This window comes from Apus apus, chromosome Z (assembly GCF_020740795.1).
Source record: "Apus apus isolate bApuApu2 chromosome Z, bApuApu2.pri.cur, whole genome shotgun sequence".
NCBI lineage: Eukaryota > Metazoa > Chordata > Aves > Apodiformes > Apodidae > Apus > Apus apus.
The window spans coordinates 50,475,009-50,501,749 of record NC_067312.1 but is presented as its reverse complement, the minus strand read 5'-3'; the positions used below and the strand labels follow the sequence as shown (position 1 = coordinate 50,501,749).

The 26,741-nt window shown below is 40.9% G+C and overlaps 1 protein-coding gene across 1 annotated transcript in view; it reads right to left on the bottom strand.

The window, feature by feature from the left end:
- Window positions 1–26,741, bottom strand: part of CAMK4 (calcium/calmodulin dependent protein kinase IV) — a 131,013-nt gene that overhangs the window by 17,931 nt on the left and 86,341 nt on the right. Inside the window, exon 6 of the mRNA XM_051643336.1 lies at window positions 23,113–23,185. Coding sequence (XP_051499296.1) covers window positions 23,113–23,185 — 73 coding nt within the window. The remainder of the gene's footprint in view (window positions 1–23,112; window positions 23,186–26,741) is intronic.

Sequence of the window (26,741 nt, the reverse complement as noted above, 5' to 3'; positions counted from 1 at the left end):
GTAAACTGTGTTTTAGATGTCAAGTGCAAAGAACGGATGAGGATACATAATAATCTAGTGTTGAAACTGGGCTGTCCCTTCAGCTAATTCAGGTTTTATTTAAAAGCACAGTAATAGGGCTATTATGAATAGTCTGTTTTTGCACTTCCATTCATCTCTCAGGCAACACATAACTTGGAATGCAGAACAGGACCTTAAATATTGTATGCTTTGGCTTTGCGAGGTGGGTAGTTCGATTCACTCTGATTATGGAAAACTGCATTTATCTGAGTTGACTGTTTACAGTATAAACAATTGATTTAGGGTTCTATTTATTTATTTATTTTTCAAAATAGAAAACAAGACTTGAACGGATTTTGGAAACACAGAGATTGGTTTGAGAAATGTTGAAGAAGTATATCAGAGAATTCTTGTTTAAAGAGATTTAAAAAAAGACACTGGCAGTGATAGCGTCAGAACTCAGCTTCTCAGGAATCAAAGTGTGAAATTGAGCTACATACACAACACAATCTCTTTGCCACTGTTCCCTTACTGCAGCCACATTGTTTTTGGGACTGAAGAAAAATAAGAAGATTTTATCATTGCAGAAGAAAAAAAAGCAACATTTATTTCTTTTCTGGATATATTTCAGCAAGTTTTGGCCTTCTGTATCTGGATAAGAACAAAATGGAGTCTTAGAAAGCCATGAAATACTGAAAGCTTCTCCAAACATCTTTCAGAAAGCACATTTGCACTTGTCTTGATTTTACTGTTTGTTCTGGAAAATTGGAGTGTGCCATAATATCTACTACTTTATATACTGACTTCCAGATACTTTCATAAAACTTAAATTAGTCTAGTTAAACTCATTTAACAGAATATTGTTTTAGTGGAACAAATAATTTTTGCCTTTGCATTAACACAACTTATTTGATTAATGATTTCAGATAATAACTCTTTGTATTATTAAAAAGTATGAAGAAATGCATCAGTATAGATACATAAACCTAAATCTGTTAATTTTATTTGCTCCTCTACTATACTCAAATTCATTACACAACTCAGAAGGGAAGTACTAAGTTAAGCAATTAGATTATATAAAGTTTTAACCACAATCTCCACAATTATTTTCTTTTACATTTGGCAACAGATTTATCTTGTAAATGTTTCTGGTTTCAGAAGACTGAAGGAACCTTAAGGATGATGACACTATACCAGCTGTGATCACAGCAAATCACGTAAATACATTTCTGTACAATCTGACATATGTAGGAGAGGATAATGCACACACCTTCCCACACAAATTCCTTTAGTGCAGAGAGCTAACTGCAGTGGCAATGACATTCTCCTCATAAACTGTAAGTAGGACACAGCATCAGTGTAGGTAGAAGAGCTTTGCTATAGTGGCTTCTTAAATCCACCCAGAAGAGCGGCCCACCTGCAGACTTTCAGAAGTCAGTGAAGAATTAACATACATTAACAATGTTACTCATACAGCCGCTCAGCTTAAATTTTCTCTTTCTGCATGTCTGGGGTGCAGAAGACAAAGATGTTGCTTCTCTTCCTGCAACTGACAGATCCCTTGTGCAGGGTAATGCTGCCATATCCACAACTACCAGACACCCTCTGCATGCCTGCTCTCTGTCCAGTTGCGCAATGAAAAAGTGAAGCATATCTGCTATTTTGTGAAAACTCAATAATTGATAATGAAATTCAAAAGAGCCATGATATTAGATGGAGGGCAACATCACGAAACTGCAATGGGCAGAACTTACTTAACATGTGTGAGTTGATCTGTCAGAGCTGCCAAGGTGCAGGAGCTAAAAACCCCCCAAGAGCAGCCCCATCCCTAACACAAAACCAAAAGGCAGCAGTAGTTCTGTGCTTGGTACCAGCACCTGCTTCCTCTGTAGTTTTGCACAACTCCCAGAACCTCTTTGCTCAGCTTACTTCAGTTAAGGATAGCTCTCCCAGGTGTGCTGAGGCTTTATTGTTTGATCAGTGGTCTGAAGACAAAAAGCATTACATGCACATAACATTGCTACCACTTTTTCTACTCACTTCCTGACTTCAGCATATTTACTATATTGACCACAGTATCTTTATAAACAAATAGAAAATCTATAATAAGAAGGAGTTTTTAATTAACTTAAAAATCTGAAATTGTTTTAGAAGAATTAGTGATGCAAGCTAAAAAATAAAATCCAAAAGCTTCCGAAGTCCACTCTATGCTCACTTGTAAATTAAACCCACTGTAGCAAATTTAGAAGGAAGCAGAGAGGAATTTTGCAAAATCAGGTTTCTTTTTTCAAGATGATGGCATAAATCTGCAGAAGGTATTTTATCAATCTGCCATCCCTGTATAGAACAAAGGTTTCAGCAAAATCACTGTAATTCTAGCAAATCTAAAAAAGCAAGTAGGTTAACAAAATCCAAAGAACATTTTTGCAAGCTAGTAGTGTCTTCAGTTTTGCCATTAGGAAATTTAAAAGATACAAATGAAAAACAAAAACTAGGGTAGATCTAAAACTGCTGTCAACGATGCCTGGTGCTAGCTCAGGCCTCAATAACCTCCAGCATCGAAAAGCCATTTAACTGATGGAAAATTGTTCCTGGTTAGGTTCCACTGTCCTGGGTTGAGCCAGGATGAAGCCTATTTTCTTTTTACTGATTTTTTTTTCATTCACTGAATTCTCTTTTAAGAGACAAGCCTACCAGCTAGTGGACTCATAATGCGTGAATGTTTACACTTAGTGCCAAGAGACCAAGGACACTTTGCTCTGCTTGCTGAGTCTACTGCTTTAGATACTAAAGAAGCAGAAGACTTCACAACACTCCCATAGGGAGAAGCAGACTAGATAGATGGCTAAACTGGTCAGAGATATTCCATCCATATATAATTCAGGGATCGTGGAAGTCAAGTCCCTTCCTTTTTATTCCTTTCTCTTCCATCCATGGCTGGTGTCCAGGGAGGACTCCATCCATCCATCACTGTTGATCCCCAGGCCCATGCATTCCTGACCCTCATCACTCACCCCTCAGCTCCCATCTGCTCTGCCGCTCTCTCCGGCAGCCCCAGGACATTTCAGAACTGCTCACAGCTCAGGAGATGCCAAGGCAGCTACTGGGGGTGAGGAGAGGTGATGGGGCTTTTGCACATTCCTGCACATACTTGTATATAATTGTACATATTTTATCATTAGTGTTAGATTAAATCTGTCTAGTTTAGTTTTCAATCTGGGAAGTCTCTCTCCTTCATTATGTCTCCCTTTTCTGCCTGGGTGGGAAGGGATCAAGAGCATTATTGTCGTTGGTCTGATTGTGGATCCTGAGTCAAACTGTGACCTCGACTAACGACAGAAATTTGCCAACCATAGCTCTAGTTACATTACATCTGTAATGGGACCATAATATTATAATGCTCTGATTAGCCACAGGTGTACATCTGTTTATTCTACACCAACATATTTTAGTTTTCTTGCAATAATGTAAGGTTTTTTAATATTCTAATCAAACCACTGAATTTCATGGCTTTTGATTAATTTCTCTTGGTTTTTAAGAGGGATATTTAATGAAATAATCTAACTCTTACATTTGTAGGACAGAGGCAATACTACTTGCATTTGAAGAATAAGGTGATTTTGTTCTGCCTGTACAGTACAATTATATTAGTAAATTAACCCATGCCATAGAGTGCTCCTGGCTGCTAAAACTCGGTTGTCTACATGGTTCCAGTTTTCAGAACAGCCCTGGGTAGATAAGCAGTGATTGAAACAACCCCCTGCTTTTAAAGCCAAAGAGTATTCTCACCAGGCAATCTAAAACTGACCCTGTTGTTTTGAGGCTGACAAATTTAATTGTATGGATATTGGCTTTGCAAGCCAGCTGGCATTGCTGACAGAGAGTGACCCCAGCTAGTTTCCTTGCATCCTCAAAGATCTCATAATTAAATTAGTGGGGTACTCGTAAGACCAAACCACTGGAATTTTGCATCAGAGATGTGTGTGACCATAGCAGAGCATGCGTGTTTTGGCAGGGTCAGACTTACAGTTCTTTCAACAGAGAGATTTCAGGGTAATAAACCAATTAATGAAGATAACATTTCTCTTGCTCATTTGTGAAATGCTCTTGCAGAACTATACATATAAAAAGTCTATAGGTTTTAAACACACCAATCTATCTAATGAATACTTGTATTTCTGCATTTGAATTCCTATTAATGCATAAGTCATACACAGTTGTTCTTTTACGCTGATTTCCTTGAGTTGTGAAGCTTGGCCTACGTGTAATAGCATCAGTTGCTAAGCCTAACACTGACCTTGCATTTAAGAAAGGACTGCCTAGATCATAGAATTTTTAGCTGGTTTTTTTTGTTTGTTTGTTTTTTTGTTTTTTTTACTTTTGTTACAGAATTTTTACAAAATACAGTTCTCAACAGCACTGCTCGCAAGGTCTACATGCACAGAAGTTTTTCCACTTTGTTTGCTATCACCTCCTGTTTTCAGAAAGATCATCAGCAGATCAAAATCAGGTGTTTAATTTATAACAAAAAAAATAAATCTCCCAGTGGATTTGGTGCTGTACTACAGAACTCTAACCAAAACTCCTGATTTTTAAAACTCACCATATTATTGAATTCTAATGTCTGTATTCTCTCTCATGAGATTCACTAATATGGGAAGACACTGGAAGTGATTTAATTTATAATTCGGTTTTTTCAGTGAAAAAATGTCAGAATTTATTTTTCTTATTTTCAATGTAGATCTATCTTAATTTAATCCCAAATTTTGCTATTATAACAGAGATCTCCAAAACAAGCAGAAAAAAAAATAATTAAATCTGTTTCTCAATTATTGTGGCATACCCTTCCTAGGGGTCAGAAAAAACTTCTAATAATATTTCACCAGAAGAAAAGCAGTTGTGCTGGGTTATATATTCTAACAAAACTTACAGATATGGAACTGAGAAGAAAACTTTGTATTTTGTCTTTACTTTGCGGACAGATTGTATTCCAAATGCAAATAAGCCCATCTTTTACAAACTGCAACCCTCAGGGATATTTCTGCAGGACAGCAACAATAATTAGCAACAAACTCATATAATACAAGCACTTTCACAGTGGAGCAGCAATCAAACATGGCTATGAACCTGCAGCACCTGCCTGCACCCTGCAGAGAATCCTGGGGTACAAAACCAGGTCTGGTGTATGTCTCACAGGCCACTGGTAGATACTAATTTTCAATTAGGATTTACAGCTACAAAAACCATGTGGCACACATCACAAACTGCAATGAATTCTATGGAAACAGTGGAAAAGTTTGTATTTTCTTCAAAGAAATCAAAATGTGTATGTTAGGTTTGGTTTTTCTACTGCACTACCATCATAATCCAAGTATCTCTTCAGCCTCATTCAGTCTACAGCTAATGCTGTAATTCTCAGAAAGAGCTGAGGTTTTCTGTTTTAAAACAGTGGAATTAAATGTAATGACCACCACTCAGCTGCATATTATCACTGCACTCCAAAGGATGGAGATAGGGTGGCAACAGATTTTTTGTACTTTAAGTTAGGATTGTGCTTTTCTTATTGTGAGCATTAAATTTTAGGGATCAGGTTAAATTTACTCTAATACTAAAAAATAGCCACAGGATAATTAGAAATCTAGGTGGTCCAGATTTCATCTTTATTGATTGGTCTGCAATCATTATGAGATATAAAATGCATTTATTGTTAACTTTTTCAGACCAGTTCTCGTTTTGCTCTTTAATTCCTTTTGGAAACCTGTTCTCAGCCCAGTTACTAGCAGGAGGAATGCAGAATGTGCAGGAGGGCCAAGTAGGTATAGTACTTCCAAGAGGGACAGGAAAGTAGCTGGCGTGTGGAACCCTCTTCTGGAGAACCAGGAATCAGCGGGTGAGTGGAGACACCACTGTGTGATGAGATGATGCCAAACTTGCCCTGTTCAGCAATGCAAAGTAAAGGTTTGAACCGCTGTCTATAACAACTACATTGCAGTGAATGTCAGGCAGGGTGGAAGGAAGGGTTTAAGCTAAGGGGTTCTCAGCTCAAAAAACCTACCAGAAACTAGCTGTGAATATCTTTAGGCTAGAAATGAGAAAAAAGGCTCCTCACTGTGAAAGCCACAAGCATTCAGAGTAACCTCCCAAGAAAGTGAGGGAAGGTCAAAGCATGGACTACTTCTAAGGTGATGCTCAGAGCAGTTATAAAGAAGACTACATGATACGGCTCCTGTAAGGGTAGCGACTGCAGCAGAGAGCTAAGGGGATATGTGTTGTCTGGGCTTGTGATGCTGCAGAGAGAAACTCCTCTGTCTTCCTTCAGGAGAGTTTGTGTCACTTGTCAAAACCATCCCAATCATCTCTCTCTGCATGGTCACCAGGGAAAACCACCAAACTCTCCCATTCAAATCTCTGCTGCCAACCAGTGCTGCAGTGACACAGATAGCCAGGTCGGCAGACCCCTTCTCAGGGGGCTCAGGAGGCAGTGACCTGCTTTAGCCCAACGGCCTGTCCTCCTCCTCCTGCCTCCTGGGCATTACTGGGGCACTCAGTGGTGGCTGCAAAGGGACAACAGGATGGGGAATGAATGGGAGCAACAGGGAGTGGGAAACAGTATGTAAGGATTGGAGGCAGTGTTGCACTTTGGATGTTGAGATGTTGCTGCAGCTCTGTTACCTGCAAAGGAAAATTTGCCTTTAAGGTCGATGCTAGGTTGCAGCATTTTTTTCTCAGAAAATCGTACTTTTGCATTTTTCCACTTCAAAGATTTATTTTAGACTGTGTTGGGTATTTCTCCTTCTCCCATATTATACTACAGATTTTTGAATGTTTTTCAGTTGCAGTTTTCAGTTTTCTATCCCACAGGGATAGATAGTGAAGCCAGTTGTATTTGCCTGTTTATTTGGGGCCCTGCCCCTCTTCTCTACTATCACACTGACTTTTTGTTTTAGCCTGTCCTCCTCCTTCAGCTCAGGTCTCTCACATCCCCTTGCACTTCTTCCATTACTCAGGTATTCTTCCAAGACTTGTGTTAAGCACAAACCCCCATCCACCTTTAAGAATCCTGCACAGCATCCTGTAATTTGACAGCACACCCTGTAATACATAATGTGACTGGAGAGATGAACAGCATTCGGTATTGGTGTGTCCACTGAGTTCTGTAAAATAATTTCTTCTCTCAAGAGCAGTAATCATTCTCACTACAGGACATCTGTACAATGTTGTCAAGAACACAGATGGGGAGTCATCAGCTGGAAATGCAAGAGGAGAAGAGAGACTCAGATGTAACACAAAATGTACTGATAGTACATACTAGATGTACTAGATGAACTCCTAGTGTGATGCCATTTTTGCAACAGATAAATGCAGTCCTTGGATGTAGGAGAGGAGGTATTCCTACGGAGAGATGTGCTGCTGCACAAGGCTGATTTCAGGCTGATGGCTGAGCTACCATGTCTCATTTCGTCTAGAAAAATAAATACACGGGATGCAATATTTTAAATTTACAAGGGGATATGTGTGAAAAAAAAAGATTTAGCTGAGTGATCAGGAGAATTTGCTCCATTTTGAACTATTTTACCTTGAATATTGGTGCCTGCAATGGTATCTGGGTTTGGAGCTCTCCCAGAATAGCTGAAAACAGGTTCAGTTCTTCCAGTAAGAAATATATTCACTCTGAGGACCATGTCCTTGTCAGCAGAGATTAAACATATGGGCTTAGTAGTTTAATAAAATTTGTAGGTGTGGAGGGGAAACAACTGCTGTTTCTCAAGACAGAAGGTAAACCTCTAGAATAGAGGAGATGGAAGGAGGAATGAAAACCCATAGCTGTTCCCTAATCACTGGGATGAGAACAGGTTTCCAAAAGGAATTTAGGAGCAAAAAGCTAACTGGTCTGATTATTTCCACACAAAAAAATACTACAGGGCCTACTGAGAGCAGCCAATGTTAAGTTACAGACTACCAAGTTACACAGATGCCTGTATGCATATAAACAGAAGCAGATCCTCCTAAGGATTCTGCTAGGACACATGGAAAATGTGGAGGTGGCTGGCAGCAACCAACATAGCTTCACCAAGGGCAAATGATGCCTGACAAATCTGGTGTCCTTTTATGATGGGGTCACAGTGTCAGTGGACAAGAGAAGAGCAACTGATATTATCTATCTAGACTTGTGCAAAGCATTCAACAGTGTCCCACATGACATCTTGGTCTCAAAATTGGAAAGTTATAGATTTGATGGATGGAACACTTGGTGGATAAGGAATTAGCTGGATGGTCACACTCAGAGAGTAGTGATCACTGACTCGATGTCTAGTTGGAGAACAGTGATGAGTGCCATTCCTCAGGGGCTGGAACTGGGACCAGTCCTGTTTCACATCTTTGTTAGTGATATGGACAGTGGCATTGAGTGCACCCTCAGCAAGTCTGCTAACAGCACCAAGCTGTGTGGTGTTGTTGACACTCTGGAGACATGGGCCCATGTCAACTTCATGAAGTTCAACAAGGCCAAGTGCAAGGCCCTGCACGTGGTTCAGGGGAATCCCAAGCACAAATACAGGATGGGCACAGAACAGACTGAGAGCAGCCCTGTGGAGAGGAACTTGGGGGTGATGGTGGATGAGAAGCTCAACATGAATTGGCCATGTACACTTGCAGCCCAGAAAGACAACTGTGTCCTTGGCTGCAACAGAAGAAGCATGACCAGCAGGTTGAGGGAGGTGATTCTGCCCTTCTGCTCCACTCTTGTGAAACCTTACCTGGATTACTGTGTTCAGTTTTGGAGCCCTCAAACAGAAAGGGCATATAGAGTTCTTGGAATGAGTCCAGAGGAGGATCACAAAGCTGACCAGAAGGCTGGAGCACCTCTCCTGTGAAGAGAGGCTGAGAGAGTTGGGGTTGTTCAGCTTGGAGAACAGAAGGCCCCAAGGAGACCTCACAGTGGCCTTCCAGTACCTGAAGTGGGCCTACAGGAAGCTGGGGAAGGGCTTTATACCAGGGTGTGTAGTGATAGGACAACGGGTAACAATTTTAATCTAAAAGAGGGTAAATATAGGTTAAACACTAGGAAGAATTTTGTTTAAGGAATTCCATTCCGTGTAAGGGTGGTGAGACATTGAAACATGTTGCCCAGGAAGGCTGTGGATGCCCCATCCCTGGAACTGAACAAGGCCAGCCTGGATGGGGCTTTGAGCAACCTGGTCTAGTGGGAGGTGTCCCTGCCCACACAGGGGGCTGGAACTAGATGGTCTTAACAGTGCCTTCCAACCCAAACAATTCTATGACTCTATGAACCATGTACCTGCACACAGAACACAAACTGAGTTTAACTAGATGTATTTTTCTTAGAAGCAAGCACATGCATTTAGCTGTTATACATTAGTACAAAATTAAGAATGTGCATCACACTGACATCGCTTCCATGTGCCTTTGTACCTGGTGCTGCACATCAGCCCCTATTACAGCTGAGGGACAACATTCTCCAGTGGTATTTAAGCTGTGACCATCCTGGAAGAAGACAGTAGCTGGCTGCCTACCACATGGCTAGTCTATGCACAATTATAAAAGCAAAAGCAGAGGTCATGCAATGATAGATACTGTGTCAGCTAGAAAAGTGTTATGTTTTAGCTGCTCTCTGCTGGCAATCCTCTTTTTAAAAGTTCTGAAAAGGAGATGTACAAAGATCTCAGCTGAGGCTTTACTTGCTTTCAGTGGCTGATTAGAGGGCATATAGATTTGAATTTCCCTGTTCAGAGCATCTTCCTTCCCTTTGCACAACCCTTCATGAAATCAGGAGGGATAGATTCTGAAGGTAGTGTTACCCACTGTGTATGCCAAGTATGCTACAAAGAGTTAATAAAACCCTTAGGGAAAAGAGTAGTTTTAGGAAAATGCTTGCCGAAACCAAAGTATTCTGTAGTTCAGGACAGGACCTGAAATCTGTAGGGCTTCAGTCTTTGAAACACCTCTAGTTGCTTCAGCCAAACCCTATAATCATATGACACTTGAGGCTTTACTTATTAAAGACTGAAGATACTTCTCTGTGTAGTGCACATTAGAAAATACTAATCTGCAAGGCTTCAGTCCTTTTCTCAAGAAAAGCTTCTTTTCAGGAGAAATGCCAAAACCAAAATACTAAAAGAAACCAAATACTAAAAAGAGGCTTTAATTTTAGCAGCCAAGGACTATTTTTTGTAAATGGCTGCAGGCCACTTGCATTTCTTTCTTCCAGCTGTATCTGAAAGCAGTATTTTCCTTCCTTTAGGAATACTGTCTTCTCAAGACAAATCCTGGGTAAAAAATTGCCATTGCAATGGTCGTTGAAGGCAGAAATACATTAGAAGAACTCAAACTAACATTTGTTCTTACTGGGCTTATCTCTATTGCACAGTCTTATAAAATGTTCCTTTTTCTGATCTTCACTACATGGGACAGCATGTGGTCAACAAATACCTTTTATTCTACCAGTCAAGGCCAAAACAGCAGTTATATGCACTAACATCATGAAGTGCATTATTAGCCTTAGAGGGTTTTATTTTCTTTAAATCTGGCAAGAGAAAAGTTTAAAGATTTATTTTCTACCAACAAACAAGGCAGAATTGATGCTCCAAGCAGCCTTCACTGACCCAAGCAAGGCAGCATGCAACAGTTTGGAAAGCACCTTTATTATGTTATTTAAACATTTAATTGGTCACTAAAACACGATTATAAATATCTTCCATGAGTTCCTGAAACAGACACTCAAGCGACATAACTGCTTCCATCTGCTGCCTCCTCCAGAGCATTGGCAAGTCCGAAAAGGATGCAGGTCTGTATTCTGGCTAAACAGGGCCTCCTTTGCAGATCCCTACTTTGAAAATCAGCATAGAATGGGGAAGTGGCAGCTTGAAAACCTCCACTGATAACATATTTGATGACCAAGTACAGACCACCAGCAGTCTCACATGGAAACAAGTGCAAAAATATGTAGGGCTAGAAATGGTTATTTTATATTCAAAAGTGACAGACTGGAGCAGATTCTTGACACAAGTTTCAGTGTCCAAATGCATTTACAGGCAAAATAGATAAGATTTTGTCTTTGAGTCGGCTTCTCTGCACATTACCAGACCTTCCTTCACACTATCCAATTAGAGAATTCAGAGCTTACTGGAAACTGGAGCTTTTAATTTTATTTGCAGATTTACTCATTTCTCTTGACTGGGCTGTCCTTCTTGACAACTACATATACAAAATGATTGCAGGGAGTTATGCTTGCACATGCTTGCACATGCTTCAAAATAGTGAGAATGTTTCATATGTTAACAGTATTTTGTCTAAAACTATACTGTTCTTACCAACAAAGCTTTGCTTATGTTCATCTGTTTGACTGATCAATAGATAAATGAAGAGTCAAGTCTACAATTCACAAAATAAATACTATCAAGACTTCAGTTTCTGAATGGACACAGAATCATTGCCCACCCTTTCAAATACATTTCAGGTCTCTTGAAGAAGACTGATCTCTTTTACATTTCTCTCTCATCAGTTTTTGCCAGTGAACTCCTACACTCAAGCAAGGAAATACGCAATGGTAAATCGATTGATCCCTCACAACTGACATGTCCTCTCCCAGACCAGTTATACACAGCATGAAGAGTTACTCTCTGGTGTCAGACAGAACTGCAGCCCTTTTTCTTTCTCTTACATGAATGCAGCTGCTGTGGTTTGCGGCATTCAAAAGGCATCCACAGGGGCAGGGAGATGACAGGAACCTCCCTCTGCTGCTGCATGGCAGGGCAGGTCCCCTGCAAACCTAAAGCAGAAGGAGCAACCAAGTGGTGGAAGCACCTCTCCAAGGGGGTGTTTGGTGGCTTAGCACCAAGTGACTCTCAGTTTGCATCAGGGAGCTGTGGACCTGTGGCTGCCTATGGCAGTGATCCACCATTTGTCTGCTCATTGATCCTCCTAATTTAGGATTTCCAATAAGAAATTAAGTCAGAGGGAGGATCTCAGAAGTAAAAACAAGGACTGAGATGAAGACAGCAGCAGAGGGAAATCCTTTTTCCACAGATGTTCTCTTCAGGACATCAGCAGCATCACATTTGTGTCTTCTAGGCCTTTCTTTTTTTGAGATGTAAGCAGTCTGTCTGCTCCCTCCCACTAATAATTTTTCAGCCTAATGATTAATTTAAACTACAATTTACAGGAAATCAACACTTTTGATAGCTTGCTGACTATCTCTCTCTCTAGGTTGAAGAAATTAAGTAGCTATGAAAAGACTTCTTTTTAGTCCTGTCACCAGGGAAAAGATTACAAGACAAGGTGCACCTTCAGTATACATCCAAATGCAATGCTCAAATGAAAGACACTTCAATTAATCAGGTTTGCAGGAAGAGAGAACTCTTATTTATGAGACAAATGGAGCTGTAAAGTTTCTACTTTGCGAGTTTGTTCAATGATTCATCCTTCCAGTCACACACGCAACCTTATTCTAGTGTATTTCATCCACACACAAAACAACGCTCAATTTTTTCGTAGCAACAATGTTCCATAATACCTCTTATCACATATAATGAAGTTTTAGATTAAATCTTGATTTTAAAAAGGACATAATTTTAAGGCTTTACAAGTGAGAGAGTTTTTTAGTGCATAACTTAAAAAGTTCTTAATAACAATATATAAACATGCATAATTGTGTCACATAGAAAGACAAAAGAACATCAGTGAAGCATGCAGTTAGATGCAAGAAAAAAAGATTATTTTGCAGTCCTGATAGTTTATTTTACCTAGCTCTACACTTTCTAAATTTTGCACACTAAAATAAAACCCAGACTTACCAGATTTTGTTACCATAAAGTATGATAATAATTATTTAGTATGACAACGCTTTGTAGATGAGAAACCACAATGGTACAACAGAGTGATTTTAAAACCCAAGCAATAAAAGGTGTCTGTGTTTACTTCCTAACTGACAGTACACAGACTTTCTGCTATTGCTGTTTATCAGATGGACTCAGCTTAGCAGGGAATGTGTTTAGAAAAACACATTCCAACAATGAAATACACTGTTTGCTTACACTCCAGCTGCTGCATATCACTAGTACTGTACAAGAAACTTGTGTCAGAAAATCCAATAGAACTCCCACATAGAACCATAGAACAGTTTGAGTTGGAAGGGACCTTACAGATCATCTGGTCTGGACTTGAACACTTCCAGGGAGAGGGCTTTCACAACATCCCTAGGCAACTTGTTTTAGTGTATCACCACCCTCACACTGGAGAACTTCTTCCTAATGTCTAAACTAAATTGCTCCTCATCCAGTCTTAACCCATTACCCCTCATCCTCTCACTACAAGCCCCTTTAAAAAGTCCCTCCTCAGCTTTCCTGTAGGCTCCTTCAAATACTGGAAGGCCACTATAAGGCCTCACTGGAGCCTTCTGTTCTCCAGGCTGAACAACCCGAACTCCCTCAGCCTGTCTACATAGGAGAGGTGCTCCCCTCGGCACATCTTTGTGGCCTTCCTCTTTTCTTCAGGAGCTCCATGTCCTTCTTATGTTGGGGGATGCAGATCTGGACACAGTACTCCAGGCGGGGTCTCATGAGAGCTGCATAAAGGGGCAGAATCACCTCCCTTGACCTGCTGGCCACACTACTTTTGATGCAGTCAAGGACCCAGTTGGCTTTCTGGGCTGTAAGCGCACACTGCTCGGTCATGATGAGCTTCTTGTCCATCATAACCCCAAGGTCTTTCTCCTGCAGACTGTTTCTGATCCATTCTCCACCCAGCCTGTATTGGTGCTTGGGATTGCCCTGACCCAGGTGCAGGACCTTGCACTTGGCCTTGTTAAACTTCATGCAGTTTGCACAAAGCCACTTCTGCAGCCTGTCAAGGTCCCTCTGGATGGCATCCCTTCCTTCCAGCGTGTCAGCCTCACCACACAGCATGTTGTCATCAGCAAGCTTGATGGGTGCACTGGAACCCACTGCCCATGTCATCAACTGACCCTTGGAGAACACCATGCATCACAAGACTCCACCTGGACATCAAACTGTTGATACCACTCTTTGAGTGTGACTATCCAGCCAGTTCCTTACCCAATGAGTGGTCCATCCATCCAACCCTTAAAGTTCCAGTTTTCATACCAGGATGTCGTGTAGGATAGTGTTAGAAGCTTTGCACAGGTACAGGTAAATTATGTCAGTTGCTCTTCCTTTGTCCACTGATGCTGAGACCCCATGGCAGAAGGGGTTAGTCAGGATCCATGATCTCAGGCACAGAGGTCAGACTGACTGGTCTATAGTTCCCACAGTCTTCCTTTTTTCCCTTCTTGAAAATGGGGGTTAAGTTTTCCCTATCATCCAGTACTGCTGACCAATCAAATTTCTCTGTGCCCAGAAACAGAACGATCATTAGCTGTGCACTATATTCACACACCATGTGAAAACCCTGGAAGGCCTGTGTTCCTGAGAAAGCCCCTGATCACCCTTTATCAGAATTAAGGAAACACCTTGATTCTTATGTATATCCTCATTATTTCTAGCTCATGAAGTAACACGCACCATCAAGCTATCAAATCTACTGGAGTGATAACCATGAAGTGGCATTGATTTCTGAAAATATCAGCTTCGTTATTCACCTCTGCTAGCATCTGGATCTTCAGACACAGGGGGTCTATGAAAACTTCAACTGCAAAGAAGGTGGGAGAGTAATGTAAAGTCAAGAAACTCTGTGGGTTTTTTGATAGTTATTGAGAAACATTAAACAATTGAAGTAAAAGAGTTCAGAAAGCAACATGCATATGCCAGCAAACTTGTATGAGAACATAATGTAAAACCAGTCACGGAGACACATAAATATTATCAGGAAGGAGTAAATAAAAAAAGAAAAAAACAGACTCAATACAAAATATCCACAGTTGCTGGCACTTCAGGGGATGAGTAAGGAATCTTGAGGGAGTAAGTAAGGAATCTTGTTTCACTCATGCTGTTGAGTCTACAGAAACCGAGCCACTATCTGAAACAATGACTGATACATTATCATAGAATCATAGAATCATAGAATCATAGAATCCTAGGGGTTGGAAGGGACCTCGAAAGATCATCTAGTCCAACCCCCCTGCCAGAGCAGGGTCACCTAGAGTACATCACACAGGAAGGCATCCAGGCGGGTTTTGAATGTCTCCAGTGAAGGAGACTCCACAACCTCTCTGGGCAGCCTGTTCCAGTGCTCTGTCACTCTTACAGTAAAAAAATTTTTCCTGATATTCCTCTTAAACCTCCTATGCTCCAACTTGTATCCATTACTCCTTGTCCTATCACTGGTCTTCACTGAAAAAAGCTTAACTCCATCGTCTTGACACTCACCCTTTACATATTTGTAAACATTGATGAGGTCACCCCTCAGTCTCCTTTTCTCCAAACTAAAGAGACCCAGCTCCCTCAGCCTTTCCTCATAAGGGAGATGTTCCACTCCCTTAATCATCCTTGTGGCTCTGCGCTGGACTCTTTCAAGCACTTCCCTGTCCTTCTTGAACTGAGGGGCACAGAACTGGACACAATATTCCAGATGTGGCCTCACCAATGCAGAATAGAGGGGGAGGAGAACCTCTCTTGACCTACTAACCACACCCTTTCTAATACACCCCAGGATGCCATTGGCCTTCTTAGCCACAAGGGCACACTGCTGACTCATGGTCATCCTCCTGTCTACCATGACCCCCAGGTCCCTTTCACCCACACTGCTGTCCAGCAGGTCAGCCCCCAACCTCTACTGGTGCATGGCGTTTTTCTTCCCCAAATGCAAAACTCTACACTTGCTCTTGTTAAACTTCATCAGGTTTTTCCCCGCCCAAGTCTCCAGCCTGTCTAAGTCTCTCTGAATGGCAGCACAGCCTTCTGGTGTGTCAGCCACTCCTCCCAGCTTGGTGTCATCAGCAAACTTGCTGAGGGTACATTCTGTGCCCTCATCCAGGTCGTTGATGAAGATATTGAACAACACCGGTCCCAGTACCGACCCCTGAGGGACTCCACTAGTCACAGGCCTCCAACTAGATTCTGCCCCATTGACTACAACTCTCGGACTTCTTCCTTTCAACCAGTTCTTGATCCACCTCACTGCCTGATCATCAAACCCATACTTGATCAACTTATCTACAAGGATGCTGTGGGAGACGGTGTCAAATGCTTTACTGAAATCAAGATAGACCACATCCACCGCTCTACCATCATCTATCTACCTAGTAATTTCCTCATAGAAGGCTATGAGGTTAGTCAAACATGACTTACCCTTGGTAAAACCATGTTGACTGCTCTTGATGACCCCCATCTCCTTGATATGTCTAGAGATAGTGCCAAGGACAAGTTGTTCCATTACCTTTCCAGGGATGGAGGTGAGGCTGACCAGTCTATAGTTACCCGGGTCCTCCTTCTTGCCCTTCTTGTAGACTGGAGTGACATTTGCTGTCCTCCAGTCCTCAGGCACCTCTCCAGTTACCCATGACTTACCGAAGATGATGGAGAGTGGACTAGCAATGACCTCCGCCAGCTCCCTCAGCACCCTTGGATGCATTTCATCCGGACCCATCGATTTATGGATGTCCAGATTATGCAACTGATCCCTAACCCAATCCTCATCTACTATGTCCTCACCTATCTTGACTACTTCTGGGGTTATATGAATCTGGGGCTCATGGGGAAAGCCTGCAGGAGTAAAGACAGAGGCAAAGAAGGCATTCAGCACCTCTGCCTTCTTCATATCCTCTGTCACCAGGGCACCCACCTCATTCAGCAGTGGGCCTATATTGCCTCTGGTATTAGCTTTGTTGGCTATGTATTTGAAAAAGCCCTTTCTACTGTCCTTAACCCGACTTGCAAGGTTAAGTTCCAAGGAGGCCTTAGCTTTCCTAGTTGCCTCCCTACATTCCCTGACAACATTCCTATATTCCTCCCAAGTGATCAGTCCCTCCTTCCATGATCTATAGATTTTCCTCTTCCACTTGAGTTTCCCCAGCAGTTCCTTTTTTAACCACGCTGGTCTCCTAGCTCCCTTACTAGATTTTCTACCCATTGGGACACACTGATGCTGTGCTTGCAAGAAGTGGTCCTTGAATATTGTCCAGCTATCTTGAGCCCCTTTACCTTCTAGCACTCTGTCCCATGGGACTTCCCTTAACAATTGGTTGAGGAGGCCGAGGTTTGCTCTGTAGAAGTCCAGGGTTCTGGTCCTGCTGGAAATTCTGTTCCTCCCACACAGGATCCTGAACTCCACCATCTCATTATTACACAGCCTATTCAAGAATTATTTATGACAGTCAACCTTGGCTCATGCCATCCCCTTGCCATGTCATGAATCTCCCCCAAATAAGGCAGAAATTCTCTTAGCATTTCTTCAAACCACAGGCACCAAGATTTGGGCAAGTTTCCATATTACCTAATGAAAAAATATAATTTTGTAAATAACTATTTTGCTGAAAGCCTGCTACATAGTCAGTCCAGCACTATGAAATTGGAGACTAAAAATTGCACAAGGCTGTAATAGCAGTTTTGAGCATTTATTCTGCAAATGTCTTTCACTTCACAGGTTCGCTTGCAATTTACTTCTAACAAACAATGTATTTTCATCCTTACCATGATTACTGAGGCAGGAACAGCAAGACACAGGGAGACAAGCCCATCTTTACTTAGGTCTGCAGGCCTTGGAGACAGAAAAAACACAGCTATGTGGATGGGAAGAGCTGAAGAAAGGGGCCTCCTTAGGTTTCAGCAAATCTTTTCAGGGATAAAGCAGTGATTTCTGCAAAATTTCTGCTTCTCTGTGTCAGTTCCTTGCATACTGCAGGGACTGGGACTGCTCCTACTGCCTGGCTGGTCTGTGCCCAGGGGGCAGCAGGGAGGTTTCCTGTGCACGGATGTACTCAGGCCCTTCTTACTATAGTGAATTCTCTATGTCATTAAGCCTTCATAAATTTCCTCAAACTTTAGAAAGGTTTTAGGGAATTTAATGCAATTAAACTAGATGCTCTTAGAGAAATAATGTAATATCTGTCCATGCAGCTATCACTTTTTCAAGGTTGCATGGTCTGCATGAAGAGCAGTAGCTACTGGTGACACTCCTGCAGTACCAGTTAGTAGTTTTCCCCTATCTAATAATGCAGAGCTGAGTGTTCTTCTAATTTGGTATTTCCCTTAAGGCAACTTCTGAGGCCAGATCTCCTTAGCCTCCATTGGGATCTTCCATGAACCCTTCTCGACCCTTTCTCTAGCAACCAACTGCTAATTTTTTACTGTTTCTACACAGTATATGAGGTTCTTTGAATGCTTTAGGAGCTTCTACAGCTCAGAAACCTTCAGAGTCCTTCTAGGCTCCTACAGTGATGAGGGTATTTTGTAGATACAGACTGTACACTATTTACACTCAACAGGGACAGATATTTGGATGCCATGTCCCTGCATGACAGTTTGTACAATACATACAGTGAAATTATAGTAAAAAACCTGGAATATTAACAGGCTAAAGACTAAGATAAAGGCAGTTTTTTTCGCTTCACTTGTGCTTTACTAATTGCTAACAGTTTCCTTGGTAACAGAGAGGAAAGAAATAGGTGGCTGCTTAAAGCCAAGACACAGACTTACGCCCAGCATTGGCACAGAGCTTGTTCCCTGTGCCAGTCCATTCCCCCTCTAAAGGGGACAGCCAGGCCATTCCCAAACAATGCCCTAAATGTCACTTAATCGGGCAGATGGACTGGGTCAATGCTCTCCTCACACAATATATTCAACAACCCATCTTTTAAACGAAGGTACAGGCAGATTGCTCATCTGTGTCAAATGAATTGGGAAGGGGTCAAATCCTCGAATCCTTACCTATTACACAGCTCATCAGACAAAATCAAAGTTCACTGAAATTAATAGAAAGCCTTAGTCTGAAGTTTCCCTCTCAAAGCTGCAAATAGCTAAGTGCCCTCAGTCTTTGAAATCACAGCTGAGAATACAGCGTGCTCTCCATGAATTTAAGCTGACGAAGAACTGAATAGAGGTGCAGGCATAAAAAGAAGCTTGAAGTGGTAGAAAATGGAAATTAAAAGTAGAAATGAAAACAGAGGGGTTCCCACACACAGCTTCAGCAAAATGTTCTTAACTAGAAAAAAGAATGGCCAGTCATAAGTAAACAACCTATTACAAAATATGATGGGAATTCAACTTCTGAGACTGCTGGATTAGTTGAAAACTACATATAGAAGGCATGCTAGTAACTACTGCAATTACAAAAAGTAAACTGTTAAAAATAATTTCAAATTTAAATACAATCAAAAGAGTAATTTAATCCTCAAGCATAATACTAGCACTTCAACACTAATGTAGAGCTGGCAAGAAGGAAAAGGGTTTCTTTTTAGTGACAAAGTATTTTGAAAGTACACATTAAAAAAAAATCAGTATACTTTTCTTAGGTTTGATCAGCTAAAAGTAGATATCTCTTAGAGAAAAATAAGTATGTAACTGTCTTTTTCTGAACAATATTTCAAGGATTATTTGAATTCCATAAAATCAGTAACACATTCTGCAAGTCAGGTAGTGAAGATGTGGCCTCAAGACATATGAATGCAGAAATTCATTACTTACACAAAATAGAAAACCTGCTACGAGAACAAGCATGCAAAAAAACACACTGTAGCGGGATGCTCTATCTTGCAATATGCCTGCCTCAGTTTCCCTCTATGATTCATCTGCTTTTTGTCTCTCTGATCCTTTGCGAAGGACAGGAAGGACAATGATGTGCCAGGAGAGACTAGCCTCAAACGCATCCTCCCTCAGGAATGAAATTCACCCTCTTCTAAGGGTCATGTAGCCACAAAACCTTTCTGCCTTTTCGGACCATGCAGCAAAAGAGCTGAAAAGACAAACATTGGTTTACCTTAGTTTTGCACAAGTCTTTTCTCTTATGGATGAAGCTATCTCCCAGCTTGAAGAGCAATGGAAGAATAATAGAAAGGACAAAAGTGCAGAAGAGAGAAAAAAAGGTAATTTTTCCCACTAAGGGCAAATACAGTAAAAGACTGGGAAAACTGAATCACATGTAACAAGCAGAAAGAAAAATCATGGAAAAGGACAAAATGGATGTGTTAGTCTACAAAACTGGTTCTGTTTTCTTCTCTTTTCTGGTGAGAATTATGTCTGACATATTTATGTTGGTTTATGATCTAGATGATAAAGATTGATTTTCTCTGACTTTGCTTGCTCAATTCTTGGTAAGACAGCTAGAGCAGGCTTACAGATGTTACAAGAAACTGATATACCTAGAAGCCCTATGGGGTTATTTTTTTTATTTTAGAGTATTAGTCCATTTGGTTTAACAATTCCAAAAGGAATTGAACAAAAATGCTTACGTGCTTTTAAAGTCCCACTTTACACTTTTGATTAAATCCTTTAGAAGTGTCTCAAAAATCCTTCACTAAATGAAGACATAATACATCCTCATGTCAGTGATCCACTGTAATTACAGATCCATCACTACAGTAACAGCCCTTAACAGGCAGTTTATAAAACAAGCAGACAGACTAGTTCAAGAGTTCAGCAAAGGCAAAGCTGAAAGCTTCTCTCAATAAGAACAACTTCTGAAAATTGCAGAGGTCAAAATGCCTACCTGATGCCACGAGGGTATGGTCTATTGAGGGGATTGCACAATCGCTTGGTTTTAAGATTTATCTATGGGAGTATTTCCTTTTATTCCGGTAATATTACTCTGCTGCAACAATATTTTCCAGTTTCTAACAATAAGTCCCATTCTGTTCACAAATGACATTCTGTCAAGTTTACAGCCTCAATCTACTGCAGTATTTCAGCTGGGCTGCAACAATCCCAAGATGGGAACTTCCACTTTCCCAGTTTTTCCAGCTTTGGCTTAGATGTTCCAGGTCAGCTGTAAAAGCAAAAGTCAGTACAGCCCACCCTAGCTAAGAATCTAGTACTAAGATCTATAAAAATCCAAATTGTTGCATGCTTAAATAAAGGTCAGCTTTTTAGCTTTGTACATCACCGTTTGTTCTTTTTAACCATGCTATTACAATAATTAGAAGCTGAAGATCTTTATCTGGTTCCTAGCTTCTAAAATAAAGAGCTGAAACACCTTCTGAAACATTTTTCAGCAAAACTTAATCCTAATTTTTGCAAAATAATTTTAAATAATGCAGAATAATCTTAATTGGGGTGTTTCAACCGGGAGAAAATATTTGTCACAAACAATATTTAAGAAGTTTATACAAATCCATTATACTATGCACTAAACTTTAATGCATAATTAAGATTACTTTGGATAAGAGTGACTCAGCATCAAATCTTTCAGAAAGTAGCATGAAGTGAACATGATGGTCTTGCAGTGTGTCTGGTTATTGCAGTAAACATCAGTGGTCACATCCTATTTAGTGTTCCTAACATGGTCACAAACCATGATTTATAGGAGTTTCTCACAATGGAGTATTTCGATATCATCCAAGGTTAATACACCCAAGTTGGCCTGTTCCTTCTGAATAATTGAATTATTGCTGTAACCTCACTAACTTTTCCTCACCTCTAGGTACCTTCCACAGAGGTCAATCACCACCACCAAGCCTTTCCTGAAAAAAGTTCTTTTGACACTGCAACCCGATGGATGATCTGTACAGATCTTGCCCCATCACTACCATCTTTTAAAAGAACCCTTCAGGCTGACCTCTCTTTTTCCCATGTGATCAACAGTTGTTCTTTGTTTGAAAAGTCTGACAGTCTGGGTTACACCCAAAGTCAGTCACAGCCCATATGCTCTATTTGCATGCCTCTGACCACTTGTGTCTGCTCCAAGACCATCACAGTCTTTCTGCTACCTGTCTGCCTCACACCAAACATCTGCTGTAGATAACCACACAGTGCTACTGGATAAAATCCAAAAATCTCCTCTGGCCACGGAAGTCTGACTGCCAGACACAGCAGAAGGCTAAATTTTTATCATCTATCTCTACTTAGACCTTGCTAACATCTTAGTTTCACTAAGTAAAATGGCCTCTAAATTACTATTTGTCTGAAATGTTTTGAGTTCCCAAACTGGACTGTCTTTTCTTGTCCATCATGTCCCCTCTCTTCTGCACTGGAAGTGATCAGTGTTAGCATATACACTAGTTACTGACAAATTAATTTTCTAAGTACTTTCCCAGCTTCTGACTGCTTCTTTAGTGAACATCTGGTGCGAAACTAGATGGAAGAGCTATCAGATGGCTGAGAAGTACAGATAACGTACAGAAATACTGTATGTAGACACTAGAAGCCTTCATCTCTTGTCTTTAAAATCTTTACACCTTTTTCTAAGCAACAGAATGTGAAATAATTGCACAAAAGTTCCAGTGCTTGAAAACCACAGAAAATATAGAGGTAGAAGGTACATTAGGAACTGGACAAACTACTGGCACCAAACTTTATTTTGATCTCTTTCAATATTCTTGCCTTTTGAAGAGCAGTGAGAACAGATTTTTTTGTTAGACAGGTTGTAATCCACACTTTCCCAGTAGTCTACAGTTCTTTGCTATGAGCCTTGTTTGTATAAAAGCTCATGCATAGTAGAAAAAATTGTGATGGGTGACCTTCAGGCAACAGCTGCAAATGAAGTCTAACTATTTTCATGGCAATATCATGCAGGAGTCTCTGACTTAAATTCTTGTAACTCTTTATATCAGCTAAAATGTCTGGCCAACCCATTACCCTTTTAGGTTGAGAGGAAAAATACTGCACTCCTTTTGCTTAATGTTTCAAATAAATTACTCTGAAATACTCAGCAAAAAATGAACGAGAGACTACACAAGTGCCAGTAATTTAAAATTAATTTGGGGGCTAAAATGATCAGTGATGAACCCTACATGTTTTTGAGATTGGACAGAACATGCACTCCACTGTAACAGATTACTGAGAGACTTAAATCTATTACTGAATGTCACCCAAAGTCGCTTCTTGTCCTTCAAAGTACCACTACCTTCAAAAAATCAATAAAAAAATAATTATAGGAGGGAACTTGTGTGGACTGTCTCCAGCGAACTCTGCTTCTTTCACATGTAAGTACTGAGCTATTAGAGGTGAAAGATTAGATGCTGAGCACATGATGCAATATAATACTCACAGCAACTGCCTCCAGGATCTGCTTAACAGCATCAGCAGCATCTCGTTCACTGTAGTAACCCTTTTCCACAATCCTACACAAAAAGCAATGAGAGAAATTGTGTTTAGGATTATGCATTATGTAAATAAAATGTGCAGGCAAAAGCTTACTTTAAAAAGATGAGCTACAAAACAATAAAATTTAAAAATGTCCAGGATTCCAGCATCTGCCCTAAAGAACAGAAAACAAGCCTTCTGAAATTTAGGTTTCCTTTGATTCTCAGTTAAAATAAAAACTAGAGAGAAAATATCAACCCACTAGGAAGCCTATAATATATATACATTCAGTTGAAAGGGATGTAGGGAATGTATGGGAAGCCAAATTACTATCAGATAATACTATGTATCCTTTGGAAATTCCTTTTTCACTTTTACATTTAACTTAAGCTCCCCCACCTTCTGCTTATTTATTTATTAGTTATTAAACAAAAGCACTCTGCTGTGCTTACGCAAAGCCGAATTATTCAAGTGAAAGGTTTGGTGTAAAAATTTACTAGGTTCAAATTATTCCTCAAGTATAATGGGCTGAATAATTGTCTTTTTTATTTTTTACTGTATTCGTTCTTCAAAGCCCAAGAACACATAGACAGATGTTGGCTAGGAACAGAACATGTGGTGTCTATAAGACATTTTACAAAATTACCTCCTACAAGCACACAAGCCACTTTTCTAAAACAATTACCTAAAATCTTCACAGGAGAGCAAGAAGCCTGTAATGTCTGAAGTCAAAGTCACTAGAAAGACCCTCTGACTCAGAGTCCAGAAACAGATTCTGCTTATGGAAAGAACGGTATACTGTCATGGTTTGGGAGACCCCAGAATGGTGTTGGACACCTACAGAGAGAGGGTCCTTAGGCCCCTGACAGACTGGAAGTGTCAGTATTCCTACCCACTTCCTGTCACAATCTATAAAAGCCAGGAGAGCCGGAATCCAGCCCCTCTCCCTTCCTGCTCCCTTCTCCTTGCCGGGGCTGCTGCTGGTTTCTTTGGTTTCCCACATGCTTGCTCCAGAATCCAACGGCATCGGGTGCTGTGAGGAGCCGTGGACCTTCCCTTGGGAGCGGTCCTGCGCGTCCCATATCCCTGCCATCCTCGAGATCAGCTTTGTATATAAATACTTTATCTGTTCTTCCCCTACGTTTTACCCTTTTACCTTGTGTTTTAGTAAATTTGTTTATAGTTTAGATTTCCAAAGTTTAAGTCTCTCTTCCTTATTCCCCTCCTGACCTTCCCTTGGGAGGGTGAAGGGGGGTTAATAGAGAACAATTCTGTTTTCTGGTTTTTGGGATTCACCTTTAATATTTAAACCAGGACGTAATACTTTCTTCCCACCTCCCCTATTTTGCATTATATTTTTATCACTTCTCTTCTCTGAATTAAGACTCATATTGAGATATCTTCAATGCCACTAATTACAGCTTTCCAAAAGCTGGCAGAAAAGCTGTTGACTATATAAGAAAGGCATTACTACATAATAATTGGAATATTAAGTGCAATAAGAAACAATTCAAAGATAATAAACTACCAGAAATGGATGCAATAAGCATGACACTGTGGAAAATAATCTATGCAGGGATATTCCTAACCAACAGCAATTACTTTACCTTAACACTTAGTGTGTTCACAGGTAACTAAATCTATTCATGTGGCATCAGTAACAGCATGAAATCCCTTTCAAGCAGGAATTCTTCTGTTTCACAATGTTTTCCTGCCTGCATAATTATTTTTAGCCTTATTTCTAGAAGTTGTGGGAGTTTTTTCTGGCAGTCATTCAGCTACCATCCCCTATGCACTGCTTTACCTTCTTTGTATTTTTGTATTTCCATCTCTTCCCCTGCTTTGGTTTATCTGTTCAAACCATTAGGGAGAGCTTTACCTGACCTTACCACAAGGGTAAAGCAAAGCAGAGTTTACTCAATGAGACTTTATGTTAGGATTTTAGTCTCAAATTTAGGAAAGAGGCTACAAAAAATCATAAATTGCACAATATAATGCTGCATTATGGTTGAAAGTAAGATATGGTCAGTGGAGTCAAATCCAGCTGGCAGCCAATCACAAGTGCTGTTCCTCAGGGCTCAGTGTTGGGACCATTTCTGTTTAACATCTTTATTGATGATCTTGATAAGGACATATGGCGTATTATCAGTAAGTTTGCAGATGACACCAAGTTAGGTGGGAATGTTGGTCTGCATGAGGATAGGGAGGCTCTACAGAGAGACTTGGATAGATTGGATCATTGGGCTGATGTTAATGGTCTGGGCTTCAACAAGGCCAAGTGCTGGGTCCTGCACTTGGGCCACAACAACCCCAGGCAATGCTCCAGGCTTGGGGAAGTGTGGCTGGAAAGTGTCTGGCAGGAAAGGACCTGGGGGTTCTAATTGACAAGCGGCTGAATATGAGCCAGCAGTGTGCCCAGGTGGCCAAGAAAGCCAGTGGCATCCTGGCTTGTATTAGAAACAGTGTGATCAGCAGAAGCAGAGAGGTGATTGTCCCCCTGTACTCAGCACTGGTGAGATCACACCTGGAGTATTGCCTCCAGTTTTGGGCACCTCAATTCAAGAGAAATATCGAGGTGCTGGAGAAAATATCTTAGAAGAACGCTTGAAAGAGATGAGAATGTCTAGTCTGAAGAAGAGGAGGCAGAGGGGAGACCTTATTGCTCTTTACAACTACCTGAAAGGACATTGTAGAGAGGTTAGTGCTGGTCTCTTCTCACAGGTAATTAGCAGTAGAACAAGAAGGAATGGCTTCCAGCTGCAACAGGGGAGGTTTACACTGGACATTAGGAAAAAAATTTTCACAGAAAGAGTGGTTAGACACTGGAATAGGCTGAATAGTTCTATGATTCTGTGATTCTATACCTTCCTTAGGTATATCAGGCTGAATTGTTGTCCTCTGGTAGATGCCATGGCAAGACCTGAGCCCCAGTGAAGCCCTTGCGTGGGTCTTTGCTTCCCCAAATCTTACTTGTTAGGCTTCCTTCTCCTTTTTAATTAAAATAAAAAACTTAGTGTCAGCCAGCAGGTCTGTAGAATCCATAAGCCTTGCCCCAGTCCCACCTTTCCCCTTCCCTGATGGTATTTTGGGTGCTAACTTTCTCCTCTGACCATGGTGAAGGAGGTATGCTAAAAAAATGTCCTTGTTTTACACAGTTCTGTGTATAAAAGACATACATAATATTATTCTGTTAAGCTTGCTATCATTAGTAGGTCATGCAAGATCAAATCAAAATCTAAAATTTGGTCACAACCAAAAAGTCTGCTTTGCTAGTTCAACCCTCTGCTTTCAAGCTGCCATATTCAATATTCCACCAAGCACTGCAGGAAAGAGACAGACATTGTGGGGCTGCTGCTTGGGATGGGCTGCACATGGGCTGAGCTGCCAGGAGTGTGCTAGGTTTAATTCCATCATTGCTCGGGCACATGTCCCCTGGGAATGGTCCAGCCTGCTGCAGGATGACCTTGTGCACCTGACCTCAGAAATGTATGACACAGAAGGTTTAAGGTTTTAGTGTGCTTTTAAATTCTCTGATTTTCTGATAGATGTGGCTAAGATTGGAATAAGATGTGGCAGTGGAGACACAATCTGATT